A 24,247-nucleotide genomic window follows, 5' to 3' on the forward strand; every position below is an offset into this window, starting at 1 on the left:
TTCATACACAACTTATTAATATTATTTTCTACAGGGTGAATGGTTTATTAATACAATATTACTGCAATCTGAATGTTAAGAGTGAATGTTAAGAGATACCATTCCTGAGGAACAATTCCGGTTTATATTCAAAAATAAATACCCTGTCTGTACTTTAAACTTTTTTTTTATCAGTTTAGCACTTACATACTAATGCGTTAATAGTAATTAATTAAATAAAAATTACTATTGAATTAAAAACTTTTGTAGATGTGGCAAATATAAAATTATAAATTTTGATTTACAACTGAAACAAGGAATCTATTGAAAATTCTATTGAAAAAATCAGTCGTTATGATAATAATGGAAATTATTCAATCAAATTGTATAAATTCTCTTTCTTTACATAATTTTCTAGTTTATATGTGAAATTTGATTTTATCTTTTTATACTATATTGTTTCTCGGTTACTTTAATAGTCCAATAATCAAAAAAAAACCATGTATTATTGTCACTTGTTGTATAACAAATCGTGTTTTTTTTTTCGTTTTTGAAAACTGTACACAAAAATTTTATTTAATATTGAAAATCGTATTAAAAAAGTTATCTACTTTTTTATTACGACTTTCAAATTATATGCAAGTACCTATATTTTGTAGCAATTAAACTTAATTAAATTTTTTCATATATTTTTTCATATATACATATTTGCATATAGTTCCAAAATTCAAAGAAAATAGTTTGAAATATGGAAAAAATTAATTTCAATTGTCATGTTTGCCATGCATTGAGCAAACTGTCAGCAATTGTCATGGTAAATTCATATATGTTCTTAAAAGATTTTAATTTTAAAATTTATAACATATCCCAATTTCCAAAATTGCAATAATGTGGTGTCTATACACATTCCACCTTATGAACTCTAATATACAAATTGTTTATCAATCCAATATTACTGCAATTTTAAAGTCACAGATAGTATAAATAAAAAAAAAAATTTATTTTGATCCAATATGTACAGCTTTCTGAACAAAAATTTATAAAATTTGTTACATTACAATATTAACAGTATTAACAGTGTAATGGAATTTTTAATGGAAAAGTAATTTTCTGACGCTAATAAAAATTATACATTACGCTATGTTATTTTAAAAGAAAATTTCAAGATATAATAAAATGTAATAAAGTTTATGATCAATGACGATATTATGATATTTAAAATTAGTAAAAATAAATTTTATAATCTTCCGATTTTTTTGCTTCCTTTTAAGGAAATTGACTTCTTTGGAAAAACCAGTTACTTATTATATATTATAAAAAATGTAACAAAAGTAATTACAATATACGAAAAATAATATTATTTTACATTATATATTCATTAAATATTAAAATATATGTATACAAATAAACTGAATATAGGTATATAAACGTATATTTGTACATAAATATGCATATATATATAGAAAATTTATGCATATGCTTATATAAATATACGCAAATGCATTTTATATTTTTTATAAAAATTAATTTTATAAGTAGGTATATACATAAAAATATATGCATATTGTACACACCCATGGACATATGTTAGGTCATTGTGTAACAAAAATACATATATATATCTATATGCCATAGTATATAAACACGAAGTCCGATATCAGCATAAAAATATATATTTATACATAAACTTAAATATAAAAACATTAAAAAAATATTAATAAAAGAAAAAAAGCATAAGAGAAGTACACGTAAAATGCATAAGGTATAGGAAGTGACAACAGTAAAATTACTTATGCAGCTAAACATGATTTTTGCCCACAATTTTACAATAATAAATATTTTAATAATATGCCCCGCTAGTTTGGTACATTAGTTGGTTTTGCTGAAAGATGTGCACTAGTAATAACTAAATTTTTTGAGGACATATCCCTTTCAGTTCCATAAATTTTTCCAGCTTTCTTTGCTACTGAACCCAATAATTCTTGCGATGTTTTATGAGCGGATTGTAATGAATATGACCACTCCTTTAAACCAATTTCATCCTAAAAATTTTAAAATGTACATTATTTAAGGTAGCGTTAAAAAGAAAATGTTTTAAACATATATTATAATTTCAAATAACCTGATTTGTAAGAACTATTCTTCCGTCACGTATACTCTCTTTCATTCGGATTTGTATGCAATTCTCATTTTTATACTGAATAAAATCTGATGATATTTCTTCTATCTGATCCATAAATATTAACTCTGGCTTCGCACTTCCGCTTTCAGTGTGCAATTCAAGTCTACGAATATTATAAATCTATCAATTTGCTTTATCAATATATTAGCTAATCAACTTTACCTATTAGGATACAACTTTGCATATCTGGTTTGCCATATGGAAGCGAATGCACCACCTAATTTCTTAATATATCCATGAAGTATGCAATCTGATTCCTTTTCATCAACATCAAAACGTTGTTTTTGTTTTGACTTTTTCTTTTGTTCTAATTTATCTGCCTCTATGTTAACGGTTTCAAAAACAGTTTCAGAAACTTCTTGCTGCCATCTATGGAATACAAGGATGAAAATGATACATATTTTATAGCTTTTGTTATTACCTTTCGGATATAACTAAAGGAAAATATTTGTACAACTCTTGATCTGCTTCAGTTAATTTAATTCCTTTTGTATCCTCCTCATCAAAAGACCCAATGTCAAATGCGTCAGCAGCATTTACTTCACCTCTTGGTGGGATAAGCGGTGGGGTATATTTTTGGATATAAACTTGATGCCAATCAATACCGTAGAAAAATGAATGCTCTTTCACTTCATCAGCTCTATTAAAAATTATATTTAGTTTGTTTCAATAAGATTAAATAGATAAGTACCCTCTGCCTTTACACCCAAGGCGGCTCGACACCTCTCTTTGAAGAAGACTGTCTAAAAGATTTTTTAATTCATCGCTAAATGTATCGGGTAGCTCAACATTCTAAATTTAAAAAAATTAAAACAATTATTTTACTTTTTTAATTTTTTAATCTCACCATTGTCAAGGTCATACGGTCGATTTCGTTTTTATCTTTTGTTTTATGTTGCCGAAATGGTGAATGTCCTTTCAATAATTTATAGAGCATACAACCGAAACTAAACCAATCTGCACTACAATCATAAGCCACGCCTTTAGCCAATACCTCTGGTGCCATATAGCCATGGGTTCCAACTGATGCATGAGGCTTTTTTTTAGAGAAATCACATGCAAGTCCTAAATCTGATATTCTGACATGACCATTTTCATCCAATAATATATTCGCAGGCTTTAAATCTCTATAAACAATGAATCTTTTGTGCATGTGTTCCAATCCCAATATTACCTAAGAATACGCAAAATGTTTATTTTCTTTAATTTAAAAATTTATATCTTTAAACCTCGGCAGCATAAAACTTCATTTCGGATTCATTGAAAACACCATGTTGAGACAAATGATAATGCAAATCTCCACCATTCATTAAATCCAGTATGAAACAAAGCTTATCTGGCGTATGAAATGCGTACGTCATACATACAATAAATGGGCAATCGATCTAGGATAACATAGATGGTAAGAGAAAAAAGACAAGTTTGCAAATTTCTTATATACCAATCACAACTTATTTATTAAATTAGTTACATCTTACATGCATAACAACACAACGATTATGATCGACTTACTCCTGTGCTAACCAAAGATAGCATCGTCCTCTCATTTAGTGCTAGTGTTTCACCTTGTTTCATTTTGATACGTTTCTTGTCTAGACATTTCATAGCGTACATTTTCCCTGTATCTGCCTTCCGACAACCGTACACTTCACCAAAACCGCCTCTCCCAATTATACGATGAACACTGAAGTCATTCATTGACAACTAAAAAAAAAAAATAATTTTTATCATTGAAATTCAAGCACTTACTATAATTAATACCGGAATAATTGCAAAATTTAAATCATAAAAAGATAGAGATAAGATATAAACCTTAGATTTATCAAATTAAGAGTTACTGTTGCCACTATAGTCAAGCCAAAGTACTCATAATCATTCTCGAAATATGAATAACAAGCTCGAAATCAGAAACTACACAACTCTTTTACGCTTCAGTAGGCAACAAAGATTTTTGATATTTTTCATAAAGTATTAAAAGAATGTATGTAATTGAATGGACTACAAATTGTTAAGCAAGAAATATAAAAGGCAAACCTCGAAAAATTTGTCTAAAATATTATGCTTCCCCTTTGTAAATTTAAACGCAATTCATCAAATAGGTTAATTTCGATATATTAACAAAATAAGATTTTCCGAACGTACACTTTCTAGAGGAACACTTCACTTTTTAAGAGTGCTTAAAATTTACTTTCTATTAGTGTTTTTATAACATACATTTATTGTCATATACAATGAATATTAAAATTTTATTACTATTTGTTATATGTATGTAGTGTATATGTATTGTAAAATTTTTTAATTTTTCATAATGAGAACATAAAAGTTTTTACCTGAATATTTAATTCCAAATTTTTCCATTGACAAAATCTTGTAAATTTTTCGCTAAAAGAAAAGAAAAATAATAGGAAAACTTAAATTATTTGATTTATCTTAAAACCACCTTAAACCAATTAAAGTTTGTGAAAACATCTGAAACAAGCAAGTATTTTTGTAGCATAAAAATAAATTTCTATTAATCTTTATTTGTTTAATATATGAATTTATGAATTTCAATTTCATCTATAGTATATAAGGTATATAGAGCAAATTAAAATCAATGCAACTACACAGTTTCTAAAAACAAAATAGAGAATTATTAAAAAATGTTAACTGTGTACGAACGAACAAATTCGCAAAAAATATAATGTAATTTTATGATAATTATACATAGATATTACGAAATTACGTGTATTTTAGACGAGAAATAATTTTATGCAAATTTCAAAAAAAATTTAAATCAGTATTTTACGGTTGCATCATTGAATTGGTTTCGATGTTTCACTTATTTTTCAATTGAATGTGGAAATGTGCAAAAAAAGAAAAATTCTTTTTATATTTGCAAAAAAGTTTAGAGCCGATATCCAACTTTTCTCCGGCGATTGTAATCTTAATTTTCATTTATTGTTATATCCAACTTATTATTGAACAAAATTTCGTTCATGATTAATTTAAGCTTTTTTCATACCTTTCAAGAAATTTCTGAAATGGTTTGCCTTTCAGGTGATTGAATATTTCTTCAATATAGGGCTGAAAAAATGAGATTGCAGATGTAAAATTTGAAATTATGAATACAAATGTTTATACTTCAAATAAATTTATAGGGACCTCGTTTTTCATTAAATACTTTTGAACATTTGTAACAGCCTCCCTTGAGTATTCCTAAAAAAACTTATAAGAAATATAATTTTTTTTTAATTTAATAGTAAACTTTACATGGGTGTGAGAGAGCATTTCCTTCATAATAAAGTTGTCATATATTTCTTTTGCCAATTTCTTTCTATCATCATAACATTCAGTTTTTTCGAACTTTTTTATCTGTAAGGTAATAAACATGTGTTAACAATTTTTAAAATGGTTTGAATTTCATTTGTACCTCTTCATAAAACTTTAATTGTGGTACAGGTTCATCGCAAACATTTTCACAATAATCCTTAAACAAAAGAAATCCTGCAAATAAAGTTTTGTAATAAATTGTGCGATCGTAATAACTATCTCAGACTCTGTTAATACCTAAGACCTGATTAAAGATATTGTAGAATGTAATTTCATTTTCTTTTTCCAGGTATTTTTGCATTACACTACGAACACTGCAATTAATAAAAATTATTTTTGATTGAAGTGAAAAAAAATAATACTTTGAGTTTTTGTCAAATTTGTTAAATATAATTTTGGTCGGACCCTCCCAAAATTTGATCATAAATATAATCTTATTGTCAATTAATTAATTTTGTTTTTGATTAATTAATCTTGAGGTTGAATAAATTTCCAACTCTCAATTTTGTATATTAATCAGCCTAACCAAATTTTTTAAAAACTTAATATTATAGCTCAATAAGAAAATGGTTAGATTCACAAAACTCCTGTTTTAAAATGGAAATTCTCTGTCCTATAAGCGAAACAGGATAAGTTTTTTCAAAATTCATTTTTAACGTTCTCAAAATTCAACGTTTAACTGAAAATATGATTGTTGCATTATTTTTACTTATTCATACGTGTGATTAGTTCAAGTTGATGTAACTTACTTGCATTATTTTATTTGAATTTTATTACTTGCATTAGGTCAGATGTTAAGTGAAAAACGCGTCGTAGTGGAAAAAAAAAATGTAATCGACGAGAATAAGAAATACAAAGTTAAAAATTTAAGAAAATTTGAATTTTGCTTAAATCCAAAATTAACAGAATTAAACGCATAGTCAGAAAAACCTGCGAAATTTTGGTAAAGTATAATTTTGTAAATAAAATTTGCTTATATTGAAGTACATACCTACCTACTTAAGCAAATTCAATTTAGGTAGGTACCAAATAAAATATATCTTTTAAATGTCAACAAAAACGTAAGTTTGTTAGATTTTATTGCACTAAATTTAATTACTGCTACTACAATGGCAAAATTGAGACTCTCATATAAAGCTAGTTTTGTAGTCTTAAAAACATTACTCAATAGGCGTTACTGTTATAACACCGTGCTTTTTAAATGGAAAATTTTTAGAATGTTTATATTCAAATCAAATAAGAAATTTGTAAAGGAAGGGCTATTGAAAATTTATATAGGTGGAAAATTTAAAAAAAAATTAAAGAATAATCAAACAATCGAAAGTTTTACAAGAAAAAACCTGCATTAGTAACAAGAATTTGATCCCTGAAACACTTAATTATATATGCATTTTTTTATTGTGTATAGTTTATTTAAACTTTAGACTACAATATATAAAACATATTATGTATCTATCCATGACAGTAAATTTCAGAAGTTTACCCAATGACATACAAAATACACTTTTTCATACTATATACATAAAAACACAGAGTTAAGTAATAATGCTCTTTTCGTATATGAATAGATAGAAAATTACTTTCAAAGTATTATTCTTAAAAATAGTTTTTCGATATAAGTATACATGTACAAAACATAAACAATTTAAAAAAAAACATTAGTCTCTACGCGGTTACATACCTATCATAATTTATAAAGCGAAGCATTTTAATATAAACAAATGAATTTCGTATTACCTTGGATCAGGCAGGACAATTTTCTTGCTAGCTCTAGCTGCTGGTGTACATTTTGACTTTTCCATAGCCATTAAGTAGCTAACATCAGCTAACACAGCTTCTAGATCTGCCATTTTTATTTGAAAACTTAATATAACTATAAAAATTTAATAAAAACTGCTTATTTATTCTTAAAAATAATAAATTATTCCATAGAGTCTAAATTTTTTGCAAAAGAATATACAAAACTTTCAGCCTATATTTTTCCTTTTTCTTAAGAACTTTCAACCCAATAAACAAAAAAATTGATAACTCATAAACAGAAGTTGAAAATTAACATGAGCGTTGAATAAATGTCATTTTTTAATTTTTGAATTAAAAGTGAATCTCCATAAAGTTGAAAAAATTGTGGTTGAAAATAAATCCGAAAATGTTTATTGTATTTAATAAAAATCCTTATTATTCGGAACCTAATATTTTTGCTGGTATATATGTACTTCGTGCGCTACATACCCGATTTATCAAAACCGATTTTCTTGTAAAGAGACCTTAAATGTTATTATTTAATTCAACAATATTATTTAGTGAATAATAAATATATTGAATTTTATTGTTATTGGGTGTCGTGTTGCTATAAATCAGTTTTACTCCAATTATCCAGAAGTTGAATTATTTTATATTGCGTAACATACAGGTCTGTAATTCGTATTACGAGACCTTATTAAATTTAAACTCAAAAAGTAAAAAATAATTTGCTCCGTAACCGTGTCTTTTTTTTACGAAAACTAATCATTATTAAATTTTTTAACAAATCGTATTAATTTTAAGATATACATATTTCGACGTTGTCAAAAGTACTAAATTAATTACACAAATTTTATTTTTTAATCGAGTTATTTTAAAAATATTCTCACTCACGACGACGATTTTTTAATTTTCACATTTACAGTTTTGAGAGTTGACATTACAGAAAAAGAAAAAAGTTCAAAATAATAGATGTATCGCTATTCCTTACTAATAAATAGAAGATACGAATAATCAAATTAAGAAATACAGTTAAATATAAGTTTTATAACATTAGGAAAATGTACATAAATTTAAAAAGCAAACAGTTATTACTTTTAATAATGAAGCAAGTTCCCGCCACGAAAAAATTAATTTTGTAAATATGTAAGATTTTTAGTTTATTAAACTAGAAGCTTATGTATGCAAACGTTAAAGATGCAGAATCCTGCATATTTTATTGGCGATGTATTTTATCACGTAAGGAGTACTATATTTATATGTACAATTTATACTAGTACTATATATATTATATATATAGTATAGTACATATATTGTTATATACTATATATTATATATAGTATATGTACTATATACTATTTATACTAGTACATATAAATATAGTACTAGTACTATATTTATATGTACTATACTAGTACTATACTATATATACATGTATACTAGTACTATACTATATATACATGTATACTAGTACTATACTATATATACATATAAATATAGTACTAGTACTATATTTATATGTACTATACTAGTACTAGTGCTATATTTATATGTACTATACTAGTACTAGTACTATATTTATATGTACTATATACTTTAAGTAACCCAGCATTTACACGTACAAGTTACTTGCAAGAAAGTTGCAATACATACAAAAATTTTACTAACACATTGAAATATTTCTACTTGCTTGTTTACGTGCAGTTCAACTTGCAAGAAAATTTTGCTGCCAGTAATTTGAGCAAGTAATTTGACATATTGAGAAATTCACAAAAAAAAATTTGTTGTTTTGATTTTTTTTTTTTTTTAATTTAAAATTTTTGAATTTTGTTTTGAAAAAATTAAACTTAGCAAACTTATGGTTTCTAAAATTTATAAACAATTATATATATTGCTAGTTGTTTTCTTCTCAAAGACATTTTCAAAAATTAACTTGCTAAACGCCTACGTCATAATAGCAAGTAATTTGACATTTCGAAAAACTAATTGACAATTAATATTATACAAACTTGCATGCAAGTAACTTGTATGTGTAAATGCTGGGTAAGGATCGCATACAAATCTATACAACAAAAACTCATTATCGAACTATTATCGATCGATAAAATAGCATTTCAATATGTCAGTATTATAAAGCTCCCGTTCCTCGCTCAGGTTTGATTTAATTGTTGCTCATAATATTAGAGTTAGATTTTCACGCAAATTAGATAACAAAAAACAATTATTTCAAATTTCACATAATGTGCTTTATGGTAAATTCTTTAACGTCAAATTTTACAAAATCTGAGTTGTCTGAGTTTACGAATACTCTATTGCGTTTTCACTTTCAGTCAAAGTAAGCGTCAAAATTGTAAATTTTTTTTTTACATGCAGACAGTCTCACGTAGTAATTCAGTAAATAAATTTGATGTATTGAGTGACTATCATTACGTTAAAAATAATATAAAAAATATTTTTTTTGTTAATTTTTAATATGTAAGTATAAAATTATTTTAAATCTAAAAAAAATTTTTTTTTTGCTCTTACGTTTACGGATGATCAAAATTCAAAGTCAATTACGGGTAAAAAGTTTACTACATTTCTGTCCGTAAAAGTTTTATACGTTTGACACTTTGCAGACTGAAAACAAAATTTTGACGTTAAAGAATTTGCGGTTATGTATAAAATATTCAATCGTATTTTACATTGTTTAATTCATCGCTGAATTTTTGATCAATCATGATAGATTACAGTAGGGGGGTGATTAAATTTTAATACTTACCAAACACTTCTTTTTAAAAATCGTTTTTACTTGCATGCGTATAATTGAGACAATGATTACGATACAATCACTGAGCCTTATTCTAGTTGTCGAAGTAGAGCGACAATTGTCGTTACGACTTGAATTTGATATTCTAAGCGGCGATCGCAGTGACAATCGTCGGGGAATAGCGGGAAAATGTGTTTCAGCCACATTCCAGTTGTCTTTCTGATGCGAGATATGTCGTAGTGAAACGACGTTTTTTGTCGAAAAGTATTTACAAGTGACAAGAAAGAAGGATACACCAAAAATGCAAGTTAAAACAAAACAATTTAACAAAATCATAAAAAAATTAATTTTATACATAAATCAAGTCATAAAATATACAATTTAATTTTTGTTTTTAGCATTTATAAATTTGAAGAATTGGAAATTTCATGACAGGGCACGGCTTCTACGGGTACTCGTTTTCTCTCGAATATATTCAGTAAATATACAAAGGCCTCCTATGGAAGTCTGTGATAGTTTATAAATCTGTGAATAAAATAAAATGTTTGCAACTAATTTACAAAAATTAGTTTTTGTAAATTAGTTGCAAACATTTAATTTTTTAATAGAAAAAATTTGGCAAATCCATTGGATTAGAGTTGTTGCTAATCTTAAATCTTTCGATCCTTAATTGTTGTTTTTTTTTTAATTTCATCACTACCGGAATGAGATGAATTCGTAAACCATAATGCAAATGACATTTTTTATTATTTAAAAATATAAGTATATACATTGAAAATTTTTTCTAGTTTGTATTTTACTCGCCGAAATTTCTTTTTAAAATGTATCAATTTCACTTGAAACGTTTCATTTTCGTTTATTTCTCGCAGTCACGTCACTCGACAACTAGAATACCACATTTCAAGTGATGTGACAGCGACAACGACAAATGTCACGTAAGTGACGCGACAACTAGAATAAGGCTCACTATGTTCTTTTTTCTTCATTTATTTCTACATACATATGTACACCTGCCTACTGTAAACTGTTACTGTTACTAAAGTAAGCGATAAGTAGAACTTTACGTAAATATAATAGGGTACACAAGGCTAAACTTTCAATGGTGTGCTTATACAGGAGTAAGAGTAAATTATGAAATCTGGAATTAAGGAAAATTTTGCTTAGTTTAGTCTAGGGCATCAGTAGCAGGTCTTTTCTCGAAACAAAAATTAACAATCGATTACATTTTTGCGCATATACATCTGCATATGTAGTCGTTCACACTCATGAAGTGTTCTTTTTTTAGTTAAATTGAAAATGCGTATGCCTTTTTTCATTAAACATATCGCACATTTGCGAGAAAAATGACATAAGTCAAAATGTAGAATCGTAAATTTGCTCTTATTACTATTAAACTTTAATATATAAAAATTTTTTGTAAAAAAATTAAACAGAAAATTTGTTCACATAATTATAGAATAATTCTTTACTAACGTTTTTTAACCTTTGTTAGTAATTTACACTCGGCTATAAATACTTCAAATTCCGGAAGTCGAAGTTATATTTTTGAGTTGTGTCATTATTTTTCCAAATGTGCGATATGTAGGTAGGTACATACAAAAATTTGTAAAGGTAGTTTGATGACAGTGCCGTACGGTAGTATTGTGAGCTCCAAACAAATTTCGCATACACATTAGTATGCACATTTTAAAAATAAATTTTATTTGCAATTTATATATTTAAATTTCAAAATATAAGGATTTATAATTTCCACCATTAATTTTGCCTTTGATACATTTTAAAATCATTTATAATTTTTAATTTTCATTATTATGGATAGTTAAAAAAACGAAGTATGTAGGTATGTTATTTGTTACTTTCTGAATTTTGACCAATTAAATTTGCTATACTAAATCCTCTTGAATTTCGAGTTCTTTGTTTTGGATGGTTAAAATTTAAAATGGTTTTGCCCTCTATATCTAATTCAATTGATTTGTTTTGTGACGTTATATCTTGATTCTCATCCAAGAGTAAATTAGTAGCATTGCTTTTTCTGCATTCGGATATTAATTCAATTAAACTGTCTTTCGAGTCATTTTCATGTTTTTTTGATTGTATCATTTTTAAATTTGAACATTCTTCGCCGTTGTATAATAACTGCGATTTATTGTTTGCATTTTGATCGCTACTCGAATAACAAGTATTTGCATTGAGCTCTGGAGTTTCATGATAATCCTGCTTAAAAATTGATTCCAGTGCATGGCATCCATCATTAGTTAACAAATTAGATTTTTGAAATACTGTAAATATGTCTTTTTCGTGAGTTTTTCCATAGCCACTATAATCCAAATCTGTTTTTAAATTATTTTGCAGCATTTCTAATTTTAAGTGATCTGTATAAATATTTGAAGAACTCAAAACTTCATCCATTATAAGCAATTGAGATTTTTGGTTACAGTTGGGGGGAATCATTGTCGATAAGAATTTTTTTTGAAAATTGTAGAAATTATCTTTAATATTATCACAATATTCAGAATAAACATGAACAGGAAAAAATGGTTTAGGCTTCTGGATCCAAAAGGCTGAAAAAGGTGAAAAAATAGGCGAACTGGAATTTGGATAATTTAATGATGTGCGTTTATAACGTTTTCTTCTTCTTAAAAAACTGCCATTATCAAACATATCTTCTGCTAGCGGATCCAATGTCCAAAAATTTCCTTTTCCAGGATTTCCTGGTTCCCTGGATACTTTGATAAAACAATCATTTAAGCTTAAGTTGTGTCTAATTGAATTTTGCCAAGCAGGGAATTTTTCTTTGTAATAAGGAAATCTGCAAAAAAAAAATAAAAGTAAATTAACATCAAATTATTCGTATTTTTTCCTAATATAAGAGCAAAAACTAACCTATAAATGTAAATATTAAGGATTTAACACGTTCACTTTTTTATTTAAAGCAAAATCGAAAATATTATCTACGTAATTTCCCCTCCTTATATTTTAATATTTTACTTGCTCTACCTTTACTTTTAAGTTCCGCTCCTGTACTCTTACTTGGTAGGGGAATTTAAATTTATGAAAGGTAATTGGAATGACCATCCCTGAATAAATTTATCACTAAAAATTATTTTCATAAACATAGAAAACAAAAAGAAAAATTGTAGATAAATAAGATACTATTGTGAATAGGAAATTTCTAAAAAAAAGGATGTTTTTGTTAAAGCACATTTCAAATATTCACAATTTCCTCTTTGTTGCACATTATTTAGATACATATATACATAATGTTATAGTGAATAATTTTCATAGCGAAACAGAAATACATATGAATATCCCATTCATATTGTTTCGGGTTTTCTGTTTGACAAGTGACAAATAATTTAGTTTAATTTGCTTGCAATTGTAGAATATTTTGAAATTAATCGCTTTTTAATTTTTACTTAAAAAATAGTATTAATATCAATATTTGAATTTTCTTGATTAATTAAAAGGAATCCAAAATATTAAATAACCTTAAAAGGGTGTCTAAGTATTTGAAAGTGTATTTGGCTGAAAAAATTTACCTTAAGGTAAAAACATTGCAAAAGAAGAAACCGGTGTTGAGTTGGTGGGTACGTATTAATTAATAAAAAATTAGGGTAAAAATTGTGTTCTTATAAATATTTTTTTAGCTTGAATTTTAATACAGAAAAATGTTTTTAAAGCCTTTTAATGCCAAGGCTAATCTTCATATGAAGGCATCTGAAGTAAAAAAATTTAAAAGTAAAATTGAATCTATTTACTCTGATCTAACAAAAGATGACCTAACAAACTTATTTACACCAAAAGTAATAATTACAGTAACTAAGATAATCACTAATTCTGGAGAAAATTTAAATGTATATTGTTTTGACAAAAGACCAATGTTTTTTGAGAATAAAAATGAAATAATTCCTACTATATATACGTGCTGGGTAGCTTGCAACATTGTCCCATATTTTACTACATTTGATGATGTATTACCTAGACTTTTGAATGGTGCAGATTTAATGCTTCCAGGAGTATTGAAACAAGGAAGTGGACTAAAAATGTATGGTAATTATGAGAAGGGGCGCATTGTTGCTGTAAATTTAGTATCAAATAAATTTGCATGTGCTATTGGATATTTAGCCAGATCAAGTGAAGACCTTTATATGTCTGGAGGTCACGGACCATGCGTCAAAGTTCTTAACATTTTTGGTGATTGTCTTTGGAATATGGAACCCTCTGTAGCTCTACAAATCCCTAGCAATACCGAAGAAAAGATCTCACCGCAAGATGAAAATAACGAGCCTCCTTTACAGACCCAAAGTGATGAGAACCCGTCGTGCGAAGTAACACCAAGCAGTCCAATTGTTTTAGAGGAAAACGTTAACAATTCCGATGAGATTTCATTAAATGATATTACGTCTCTTGAAGAAGTTAACCAACAAAATTCAACAACTGAGAAAACAATGGATGAAATATTACAAGAAGCTTTTTTCATAGCTCTGAAACAAAAAGCAAAAAATTTAGATTTACCAATCTTATTTAGTAATTTTTATAGGAACGGAATAATAGAAGCAGCAACTAAACCGATAAATTTAAAGGAAACAACTTATAAGAAGCTCTCCAATTTTCTATTTGAAATGTCAAAAAAAGGTTACATAGGTATAAAAAAGGATACCAAAGGAGTAGAAAAAATTATTTCAATAAACTATTCTCATGAAGATATCCTTAATTTTATATTACCATCATTATGTATTTCAAATGACAAAAGTGACCAAGGATCTAATCCACTTTTCACAAGTGAAATGCAAGAACTGTATATAATTTCGGAAGAAACTATACCATTGTTTACAAAATTTAATTATAACATTGGCCAGCGGCTTACATCGACTCAAATAAAAAAAATTGTAAGAGAATATGTTAGTAAAAACAATTTACCATATAATGATGCTTCAAAAACTAATATAAAGTTAGACGAATGTTTAATTAAAATAGTTGGAAAAGAAATTATTTCTGTTGGTGAGCTATTTAGAATTCTTATTTCAAAAATGACACGCACACATGAAATGGTTGAAAAAACGGGCGTTAATACGAATAAATCACCAATTCAAATTCAAGTTGCTTCAAGAATGGGCAATAAAAAGGTAACAATAATTTCAAACTTAGAATTAAATGGAATAATTCTTTCAGAATTAGAAAAAATATGTAAGCAAAGTGCAGCTGCTAGTACAACTATTATTAAATCGCCAAAACCAAAGCAAAATCAGTTACAAATTCAAGGTAATCAAATTAAATTAGTTTCAAAAATATTAACGGAACAATATAAGGTTCCTTCGGGCCACATTCAATGTGTAGATTTAAAGAAAAAAAGTAAAAAATAATGTTATCTGGCAGAGATAAAATAAAAGGAATTCAAAATCAATCATTAATTTTCTTATTTTATATAAAAATGTAAAAGATTTAATAATCGACGTCAAAATGAAAGGATTGAATAATTAATTTCTGATATATTTATTTCTTTTTAATCTTATTAATTTTGGTGAAGATTCGTAAGAATAAAACCTTTATAGTTCTTATTTGGCTATAGGTTAGCCATTCTATTTCGGTTATAAAGGAAAAGTAATACAAAATAAAACTTAAGAAAGTTCGACTTTGAGGCTAAAACTTCAGGAGATATAAGAAAAATTAAATGTGCTCCAAACTCTTTAATAAAACTCTCTCTGTACAGGAATGATTCAAAAAACGTTTTCTTGGATTTTGCTATAAAACTTAAATAAGCTTAAAAATAATAAATAACTTGAACTTGAAAAATTTTGAATTTATTAAGTTGCAGTTAATTAATAAAATATTTTTTAATTTATTCTCAAAAAATGGTGTTTCACGAACAAAATTTTTTATACAAAATATCCATCGCAATAATTGCGATTTTATTATCAATTGGAATTTGAGTGGATCAATTATTAACATTCATCATTAGGCAAACCAGCAAATTCAACATTTTTTTTCATTAAAATTTTCCCAATGTGTCCAATAATGTAACAAGAAACGATTTGTTCAACCCGTATCTGTTCGTTTTATAGTGCGCCTTCTATTTATATTAAATAATTTTAATTGATATTGAACCAACCAAAAGAATTAAAATTTGATCTTATATTTCCGTGCGAAATTTATATTAATTTTGTGTAACATATTATGTAACATCTGTAAAATATTTTTAGAATCATGTTAGAATCGTTATTACAAATTTCTCATATCTATTAATTTCCAACGCCGTCGGAGTTTTTGTGTAAAATACCCGGTAGTTTCATTTAAAAACCGTAAGAATGTTGTAATGTAGTAAAAAAATTTGAAATTTTAGTTTAAGTTGAAGAGATAAGAAAAATTTTTATTTTGGGCACGAATTTATTTCTTTTTCTGAAATTAAATTTAGTTCTGTTGAAGAACAAAAATTTGCAATGATTTGAATGTGAAAAATTTTTAAACTTGAGAAATTAAGTTTTCAATAAGAGTATAGACCGCAATCAGTGTATAGATGTATACAACTACGCTGCAATTAGATTTATCCAAAAAGCCATATTAGTGCCGACGCAACTTTAGATATTACGAACTTTATTGCAAAACGGATTTATTATTACCAACTAGACTAAAGTATGATAAAAGATTTCCAATTATGAATGTAAATTTATAGAAATAATTTAGAGATCATAGATTCTTTGCATACTTTTGTATTGCATTTATGATCAAGACGGTATTATTTTGTTATGGTTGGATGACACAAAGAAGTATCAAATTACTTGTCGATGAAAAGGCTTACCCCACTGTACCGTAAAGAACATATAACCTAAGTTAAGATTGTTACTTTTTAAGTTTGAAAATAAAAAATAACTATTTAGCGCAATACATGTAAATATTTGTTGCTGAATTAAGTCTCTGCGTATTATTTCATACGCAGAATGCACAGCACAAGACAAACTGTATTGAACAGAGAAATGGTCGATTATACTGTTTCAAATATAGGTAATCAACATAAATTTACATACAATAAAATTGGGTCAAACCAATGGTTTGTATTGTAGCACTTTTCCCTTCAACAAGTGAAAATACTGCTTTTAAAAACAGTCTATGTATATCCACCACACTATTAAAATTATTTTCATTTATAAACGAAACTATTTCTAGCATTGCATATATTTAGGATGAACCATTTATGCAGTCTTTGAAATAAAGCAAAAATTAATATAAACAGGGGTTAACATAATGCTCGATTTTAAGGGTTAATTGCGTGAGTTAAGAAAAATAATTATATTTTTTTAATGTCGTGGAATTTACCGTTAGCTTTTTGTGTTTATAGAAATTTGTAAAAGCTTGCGGTTTCGGAAATATAAGGTGTCAAAAACGCAAATTTTACAAATTTCAAGAGACCATAACTTGAGAGGGGGTGGAGATGGAAAAAAATTCTAAGGAAATAAACTACTTGTTAATGTCTAAAAGCCCCTAAAATTTCAAGCTTCTACAGGCTGGGGTCTAGAAGAAAAACGACATCAAAAATTTGGAAAAAAAGGACTGTAGATAACGGTAAATTTGAACGGCCATTTTATTTTTCTAAAGTTTAACTATAGTATACCGCGGTAGGGGAGGCAAGCCACTGCCTTTCTGCGTTTGTAAAATTTCAAAAATGCTTATGGTTTCATTGCAACAAATAGTTAAAAAAGGCCATTTTTAGTGCTTTGGGGGGGTATAACTTCTAGAGGGGGGGAGATAGGTAAAAATTTTGTTCTACAAAAATAAGTTTCTAGTAAAGATCTATGTACATATTAAATTTCAGCTTTCTATCTTTAAGAATGTAGAAGTTTTGTAAACAGACACACGGACAGACGGACGGACGGACGGACGGACGGACGGACGGACGAACAGAGTGAAGCTAATAAGCACTTTTTTTCAAAAAATTTTTGGAAAAGTGCTAAAAAGATAACGACCTACTTATTCGATTATAAAACAACTCTTCTTAAAGGTACCTGTACAAATGTACAAAGTTCACATATATATGTGAAATTGAAGCAGGAAGTGACTAAATTTATTCTTGTATCAAAGAAAAAACAATATCCGCAATTCCATTGAAAAAGCGAAATTATATTCAAAACTAGAAAAAAAATTAGTGGTGAAAAGAACGACAGGATTTCTACCTTACTTAAGCCTAATGGTGATTTAACTAGTTTATTGAAGAAATAATTATATATTAAAATAGTATTAATAATACTCCAAACGTACAGTATATAATACAATAAACCAAAAGTATGTATTTATAGCGTCAGCAACAGAAAATAGTTCAGATTGTTAAAAATAGAATGCTACATCAAGGGCTGATGGAAAAGCTGATCACATTCAGCCCCTAATACATATTGTTAAGATACGTCTACGTAACATGACAAATTCGTGTCTGACGCTGCACTTTATACAAATAAAGGTGGAGAAGAAACAGATTGTGGAAACTATAGACCAGTATCTCTTCCAAATGCAATAAGTAATATCATGAGGTTAGTAAAAAATAAAATCGAATGCCTTTTCATCTGCGACCAATATCTTAGCTTAAAAGTGTTCTTAAATGTAAGAAAATGATAATACCAAAACTTGATACTATCATGATAAATTATTTTTGTCATTGATGAATCTTTAAAAATTCAAAATTTCTAAACTCATTATTTAATTGTAGCATTAACCTCACGATATGATGAGAAAACACAATCAATAAACGTGTTCGGGTCTTTTTCGTATCATGTTTCGATTGCACTAGATTTATTTATGATGCTTTAAATGAAGGTTTTTTAACTTAATCAAAGGAACGAAGGTTTTTTGTTACGTTAGTGTTTATAGATTTGAGCATACAATGTGGTGAATCATAGTCAACTTCTAGATTTCCTTGAAGACTTGTGGACCCGTATCAAGAACACAACAAGTGTTTAACTACTAACTTATAAGTAAGGAAGCACCACAATATTCAACAAACAAAAACAAATTTGTTTGCTAAAATTTAAAACTTGCTAGAGAATACTGTAATATTAAAGCAATACTGGATTTTATAGGCCGCTTTGTGAGGCGGTACATACATATTGTCTAAATTTTTATTAAATTTGCCATTTCCTAATTTTTATATGAAAAAAGAATAATTCCATTTACATAAAGTAGGAATAGTTAGTAATTTAATAGAAACTATGAAGTTTTAGGTTTTGAAAGAAATAAAGTAAGGCATTGCGATAATTTTTATATCTTTAACAACTTATTGTATAAAAAAAAAATTAAAATTAAATCGAGAACTCTACTCCTACAAAACATTCTGATTATTAAAATTTCTATGAAATAAAATCTTAATGAGAAAAAGGCCGATTTCAGTTGTCGTCCAAATTTTTCTAGACTTCCTTGCTTGTCTGCTAACCATCAGTGATTGAGTATAATGTTTAATGATATAAAATTATTTAATAAATTTCAAAAGCAACCTTAGCAACAGAATGAGTTAAAAAATGAGAGAAATTAAAAATCTGAATTTATTTCCAATCCTAAAAGTTATTGAAAAAAAAATTATAAATGTTATCCAGTGATATGAGAGGATTAAATCAAGTAAACATCTGCATTCGATCTAAATTTTGCACTAATTTTTAATAAATAAATTTTCTAATAATTTGCTAAATGTTCAAAAACAATATTTTCAAGGCAAAATTAAACCAAATAACTAAATAATTTTTATATAAATCACATACGTTCTGTACAACGCGTTATTGACAAGGTATTTTGTTCCTTCTTACTGTTTGAAGGCGAGCATTCACTTTTATCACAGTTAGTGTATTGTAATTACATTAATTTCTCTTAATTTGTGAAATTGAAATCAAAAACTGTCGATCAACAATGTTCTAAAATAATGCACACTAGGTCCTCGAGATATATGTATCACGTTTTTAATACCAAAAATTTAAGGTATGTATATGCGAAGGTATTATTAAAAGACGTCTCTAATAGTTTTTTATTTGAAGTGGTCTTATGTAAAGTGGTTTTTTGTAGCAGATTTATGTTGTAGGACAAAAGGAAAAAAGTTTCCAAACACGAAATTTCACAAGTTGAAAAAAAATTAATTAAATTAAATCGTGTTGTAACTCGAAATGACGTATTAGAAGACGTTGTTCCTCGAGGAGTCAGTGTAACTGTAAATATTTGGATGTTCAACTACGGAAATCGCATATAGTATAAGTGTATAAGTTTCTAACAATTTATTTTTTAATTATTTTATTTCTTTCGAATTAATATCTTAACAAAAAATAATGAAAGATCAAAAGGTAATAAAATTATAAAACATTTTGAAAGTGGTTTAAACATAATTTAAAATGAATATAAATTGTATAATAATTTTTGTGTATAACAGTATACATAATATTTTTTTTTGAAAATAATGTGTAATAAAAAAATTTCAATTATCCACTTCATGTATAGTTAAATTAATTCTGTTTTTCTGTTTTGTTTTTCAAATCAATATTATATAAATAATTATTATTATTATATATAAAATGTCCATAAAGAAATTTGAAACGAAAAAACAAAAATTCATCTTCAATTTACCTCTTCATTATAAAGTCACATATTCCACTTAAAGTTAATTTTTTTTGTGGTGATTGAAGTATGGCCATTGTTATTAACGCAATATATGAATACGGTGGTTTAACTAAATTTTCTTGTGATTTCTCTTCATTTACATTGGATTCAACATTGGAAGTAGATGTAGTAGAAAATGGTGATTGAGAATTAAAGGAATTACGTAAAACAGTAGAGGTGGAAAAAGTTTCCATTATATTATATCCATATGTATGTGTGTATTAATGTACCCATATATATATATATAATATTATGCGTTTGAAAATAGTAATGACAATAGTAATAATACAACCATTTAAACATATATATGATATATATTTATGTAAATATATATATATTTTTTTTTAAATAACTTATTTGATTTTTATATTATTTTCTTTTTCTTTTTGATAATGTATATGTACATATATGTATGTATATGTATATTATATATTATAAATGTTTTTGGAATAGATTTTGTTATATTCAAAATATAATAAAATTTTCCAATTCACTATTCCAAAATTTTTAATATTTTTAAATTAATTTTCATATTTAATATTTATTTTAAATTCATTTTAATTTCTTAATCATACATTTAACTTATATTTAATAAAATTTTTGTTTTGTTTTTTTTTTGTATTTATTTCGTTCACGCATTTGTTTTAAAATAATTTTTAATTATTTTTTCTCTGATATCATATATAATTTTTTTTTTATTTATTTAATATTTTTATACTTATAAGATTTTATATACATATATTATGTATATACCATTAAATAATAATAATAAGAAACAGACATACACAATTAAGTTACGTGTTTGTTTAACCGAGTTCTGTTGTCAACTAGTTTTCCGGTGAATTGTTATTTTTCGAATGTAGCAGGAAGCTCAATTTTTGGTATATACGTGTTTACCTACACTTTATATGCATGTATGTATGTATCTATATATAGAGAATAAGGATATAAAATTCAATTAATATTATAATGTAGTATTGAAACAATATGACTTCTTTGTGCGAAGGAGTAAACTTTAAAATTGACGCAAATAAATACAAGGATAAGTATGTTTATAACCATTGATATATATGTATATATTATGATTTTGTGGTACATACATACATGATTATATATATAATAAAATATATTTGTTGTACATTATTATGATGTACGTATAAAAATATAAAAAGAAATATGAAAATATAAAGAAAATTATGTACTCTATTTGGCATATATTTACACAAACATAACAAGATATATAAGTATGTATATGACATATACATATATTAATTTACATGAGTATATAAATATATATGGGATATATCATATTATATATATGTTTGTGTTTGTGTGTCAGTAATAATGTTTATCTGCACATAAACACAAATAAATAAATCACACAAATACTTATTTAGACTAAGTAAATTTCTAATAAGGGGAAACAAAATATCCAAACCAATTTCACTGTATATGCATTCAAATATTCAGATTTAGTATATAGGCATATATATATAATGTAAAAGATATCCTCTAGCGGTTTATACATGTTTTTTATTAAAAAATAATAGAAGAACTGAAAGAAAAAAAAAAGATAAAAACAAATAGTAGAAAATATACAAAAGGAGGCAGGAAAAGTTTAAATGAGAACAATAAAATTTTTTACATTTGTAACGTTATAGATCAATAATAATATGGAATCAGATATAGATTGAATATATATGTATGTATATAGGTATAAATAAAAAGGACTTAAAGTACTAGAGGTGTTTTGTAATTGGATGAATGAATATAGCTAAGCAGTTGTCAGACAAATTTCATTTAATAACTTAGTTTTTTTGTATGTTTTTTTGTGTTTTTTTTTTGTTTTAATAAAAGGGAATGTTTGTTACATTAAATAAATGTTTTTTATTATAGAAAAAAGTCTGCGTTTAGAAAATATTATTCAATATTGTTTTTGTAACTATCACATACAAAAGGGAAGGAAGAAAAAAAAAAACAATATTTTGTCCCATAAAAATTGGAAACTGTTTTGCAAAAATATATCCGAATTTTTGTTTCATTATTATTATTATTATTATTATTATTATTATTATTATTATTATTATTATCGCAATCTATTCTAATATTCTTTATAACTTCTATGAGTATAACACTTGTGTATAACACATGTATATTATGGTTTTATACATCTAGTGTGTGCATATATATATATATATATATATATATATATATAAATCTCAGAATCTGAAATGGAAATGAAAAATTTAGAAATAGCTTTCATCGCCAAATTATTTTTCAAATAATCATGCTAATTCCGAAATTAGATATGTAATAATATGTTATATAAGTATTTGTGTATATTTTGCTATGAGTTGTTAAAACCAAACTGCACAATCTGTCCAAGAAGAAACAACGCAAAAAAAAGACGGAAAATTTAAACAATGTGCAATGCTCATGAAGGTGGCAATTCAAAAGGGAAGAAACTTTTAAAAATGGATAAAGTTAGTCCTTCTGAAGCTGCCAAAACTTGATAGCAATATATGTATGACAGTGGCCTTTCAGTAAAAATTTTCTTTTGTCAGGTGTACTATGAGACAACATTAAGATTCTCGCTTAGACGATCAATGACGATCTGAAAATAATGTCAACTTAAATGTAACATTCCGAAAACAAAGACAACCGAAGACAATTGTTATATAAGATATATTTTTGGAAGGTGGGATTACTCGATATTTAACAACAGGGAAACTGCATTTTATAGTGCCTCATCTTCAACGCTTCCAATTCACATGAGCAGCATCACACTGTTGTTAGGGTTCGAAACCACATGGATAAAACAAAATGCACTAACCTAAAAGATACAAACAAGATATAAGTGATGATTACACAAGAAAATAGTCTTGCAAGTCATGAAATTGAAGCCACGCGATTTCATATAATAAAGCATTTACATATATCACAGTAAATGTGGTAATCAGTGGATAATTGAAGATATATTGTTGCGAAAACACGGTAGTTTGGAAATATTAGAACAGACACGTGAAATGCTTGTCGGACAATTTCAGAACGGAAACCACATCAAACCGCCGAAAGTGAAGAGCCCTAGCAGAAGCCGCAATGACGAGTTCAAATTAGTTTGAAATAGTATCTCAAAAACGCAGGGCCTGTGTAGGAGTTAAACGCAACGTTTCCTCTATTCACGTTAATGCTATGCTTTAGTCAGCGCAGGCCAACATACCAGAAAACCTTTTGTTACTAACCCCCAGTCAGCGCTCCCAACAGAAACGAGATAAAGAGCTCTCTGGGTCAACCCATTGAGGGCGTAGAGGTACTTCACTAAGACAGCTAGCACCAAGCAGACGTTGGAGCGATCACTTTACAGCTTTCCTCTTCCAGGCATAGCAAAAGTTGATTCGCTACAAGATCATAAAAAAGAAGAGAGGGCTCACCCTCCTTGGGAGTGCCTCTTTCAACAGATCACTTTATATACGACACATGAAGCGATGGGCTTACCAGCGTAACACCCATCGCTTGCGAAGTGATGTTATTGAAGGTCCCTCGAATATTCAAAAGAGCAACCATTGTGTAATCCCTTCTATCCAGGGATCTATCTCTGTCGACCTTCCTTTGCAGTAGGAATTTTTGACAACTTCGATATTTAAATCCAAAATTATCGAAAGTTCACC

General features: G+C 26.9%; 3 protein-coding genes across 3 annotated transcripts; 1 reads left to right on the plus strand and 2 right to left on the minus strand.

Annotated features, from left to right (window-relative positions):
* Positions 1-1,629: 1,629 nt before the first annotated feature.
* LOC129607215 (G protein-coupled receptor kinase 1) lies at positions 1,630-7,465 on the minus strand. The gene is made up of 15 exons (XM_055518024.1): positions 7,211-7,465; positions 5,711-5,787; positions 5,574-5,647; positions 5,414-5,515; positions 5,285-5,359; positions 5,166-5,227; positions 4,492-4,543; positions 3,674-3,865; positions 3,391-3,546; positions 3,009-3,335; positions 2,853-2,953; positions 2,583-2,801; positions 2,324-2,530; positions 2,102-2,264; positions 1,630-2,021 (listed from the first exon to the last, which is right to left on the minus strand). Exons 1-15 carry the CDS (start codon positions 7,321-7,323, stop codon positions 1,836-1,838), a joined length of 2,106 nt encoding a protein of 701 aa, XP_055373999.1. The 5' UTR covers positions 7,324-7,465; the 3' UTR covers positions 1,630-1,835.
* Positions 7,466-11,564: 4,099 nt separating this feature from the next.
* LOC129607263 (forkhead box protein J1-B) lies at positions 11,565-20,941 on the minus strand. The gene is made up of 2 exons (XM_055518132.1): positions 20,547-20,941; positions 11,565-12,771 (listed from the first exon to the last, which is right to left on the minus strand). The coding sequence occupies exons 1-2, from the start codon at positions 20,771-20,773 to the stop codon at positions 11,808-11,810; spliced, it is 1,191 nt and encodes a 396-aa protein (XP_055374107.1). The 5' UTR covers positions 20,774-20,941; the 3' UTR covers positions 11,565-11,807.
* LOC129607262 (eukaryotic translation initiation factor 2D) lies at positions 13,318-15,653 on the plus strand. Its single transcript, XM_055518131.1, has 2 exons — positions 13,318-13,549; positions 13,610-15,653. The coding sequence occupies exon 2, from the start codon at positions 13,631-13,633 to the stop codon at positions 15,323-15,325; it is 1,695 nt and encodes a 564-aa protein (XP_055374106.1). The 5' UTR covers positions 13,318-13,549; positions 13,610-13,630; the 3' UTR covers positions 15,326-15,653.
* Positions 20,942-24,247: the final 3,306 nt, after the last annotated feature.

Source organism: Condylostylus longicornis, unplaced genomic scaffold, assembly GCF_029603195.1.
Source record: "Condylostylus longicornis isolate FDR11 unplaced genomic scaffold, ASM2960319v2 ptg000027l, whole genome shotgun sequence".
Taxonomy (NCBI): Eukaryota; Metazoa; Arthropoda; class Insecta; order Diptera; family Dolichopodidae; genus Condylostylus; species Condylostylus longicornis.

Bases quoted from the DNA above. Each gene is read 5' to 3' on its own strand.
- LOC129607215 (XM_055518024.1), bottom strand. From the start codon at position 7,323: ATGGCAGATCTAGAAGCTGTGTTAGCTGATGTTAGCTACTTAATGGCT. The intron at 3,547-3,673 runs GTAAGTCGATCA...ATGTTATCCTAG, and splicing joins TATCTTTGGTTAGCACAGGA to ATCGATTGCCCATTTATTGT. The intron at 2,022-2,101 runs GTTATTTGAAAT...TAAAATTTTTAG, and splicing joins GAATAGTTCTTACAAATCAG to GATGAAATTGGTTTAAAGGA.
- LOC129607262 (XM_055518131.1), top strand. From the start codon at position 13,631: ATGTTTTTAAAGCCTTTTAATGCCAAGGCTAATCTTCATATGAAGGCA.
- LOC129607263 (XM_055518132.1), bottom strand. From the start codon at position 20,773: ATGGAAACTTTTTCCACCTCTACTGTTTTACGTAATTCCTTTAATTCT. The intron at 12,772-20,546 runs GTAAATTGAAGA...TTTTTTTTGCAG, and splicing joins TGTGACTTTATAATGAAGAG to ATTTCCTTATTACAAAGAAA.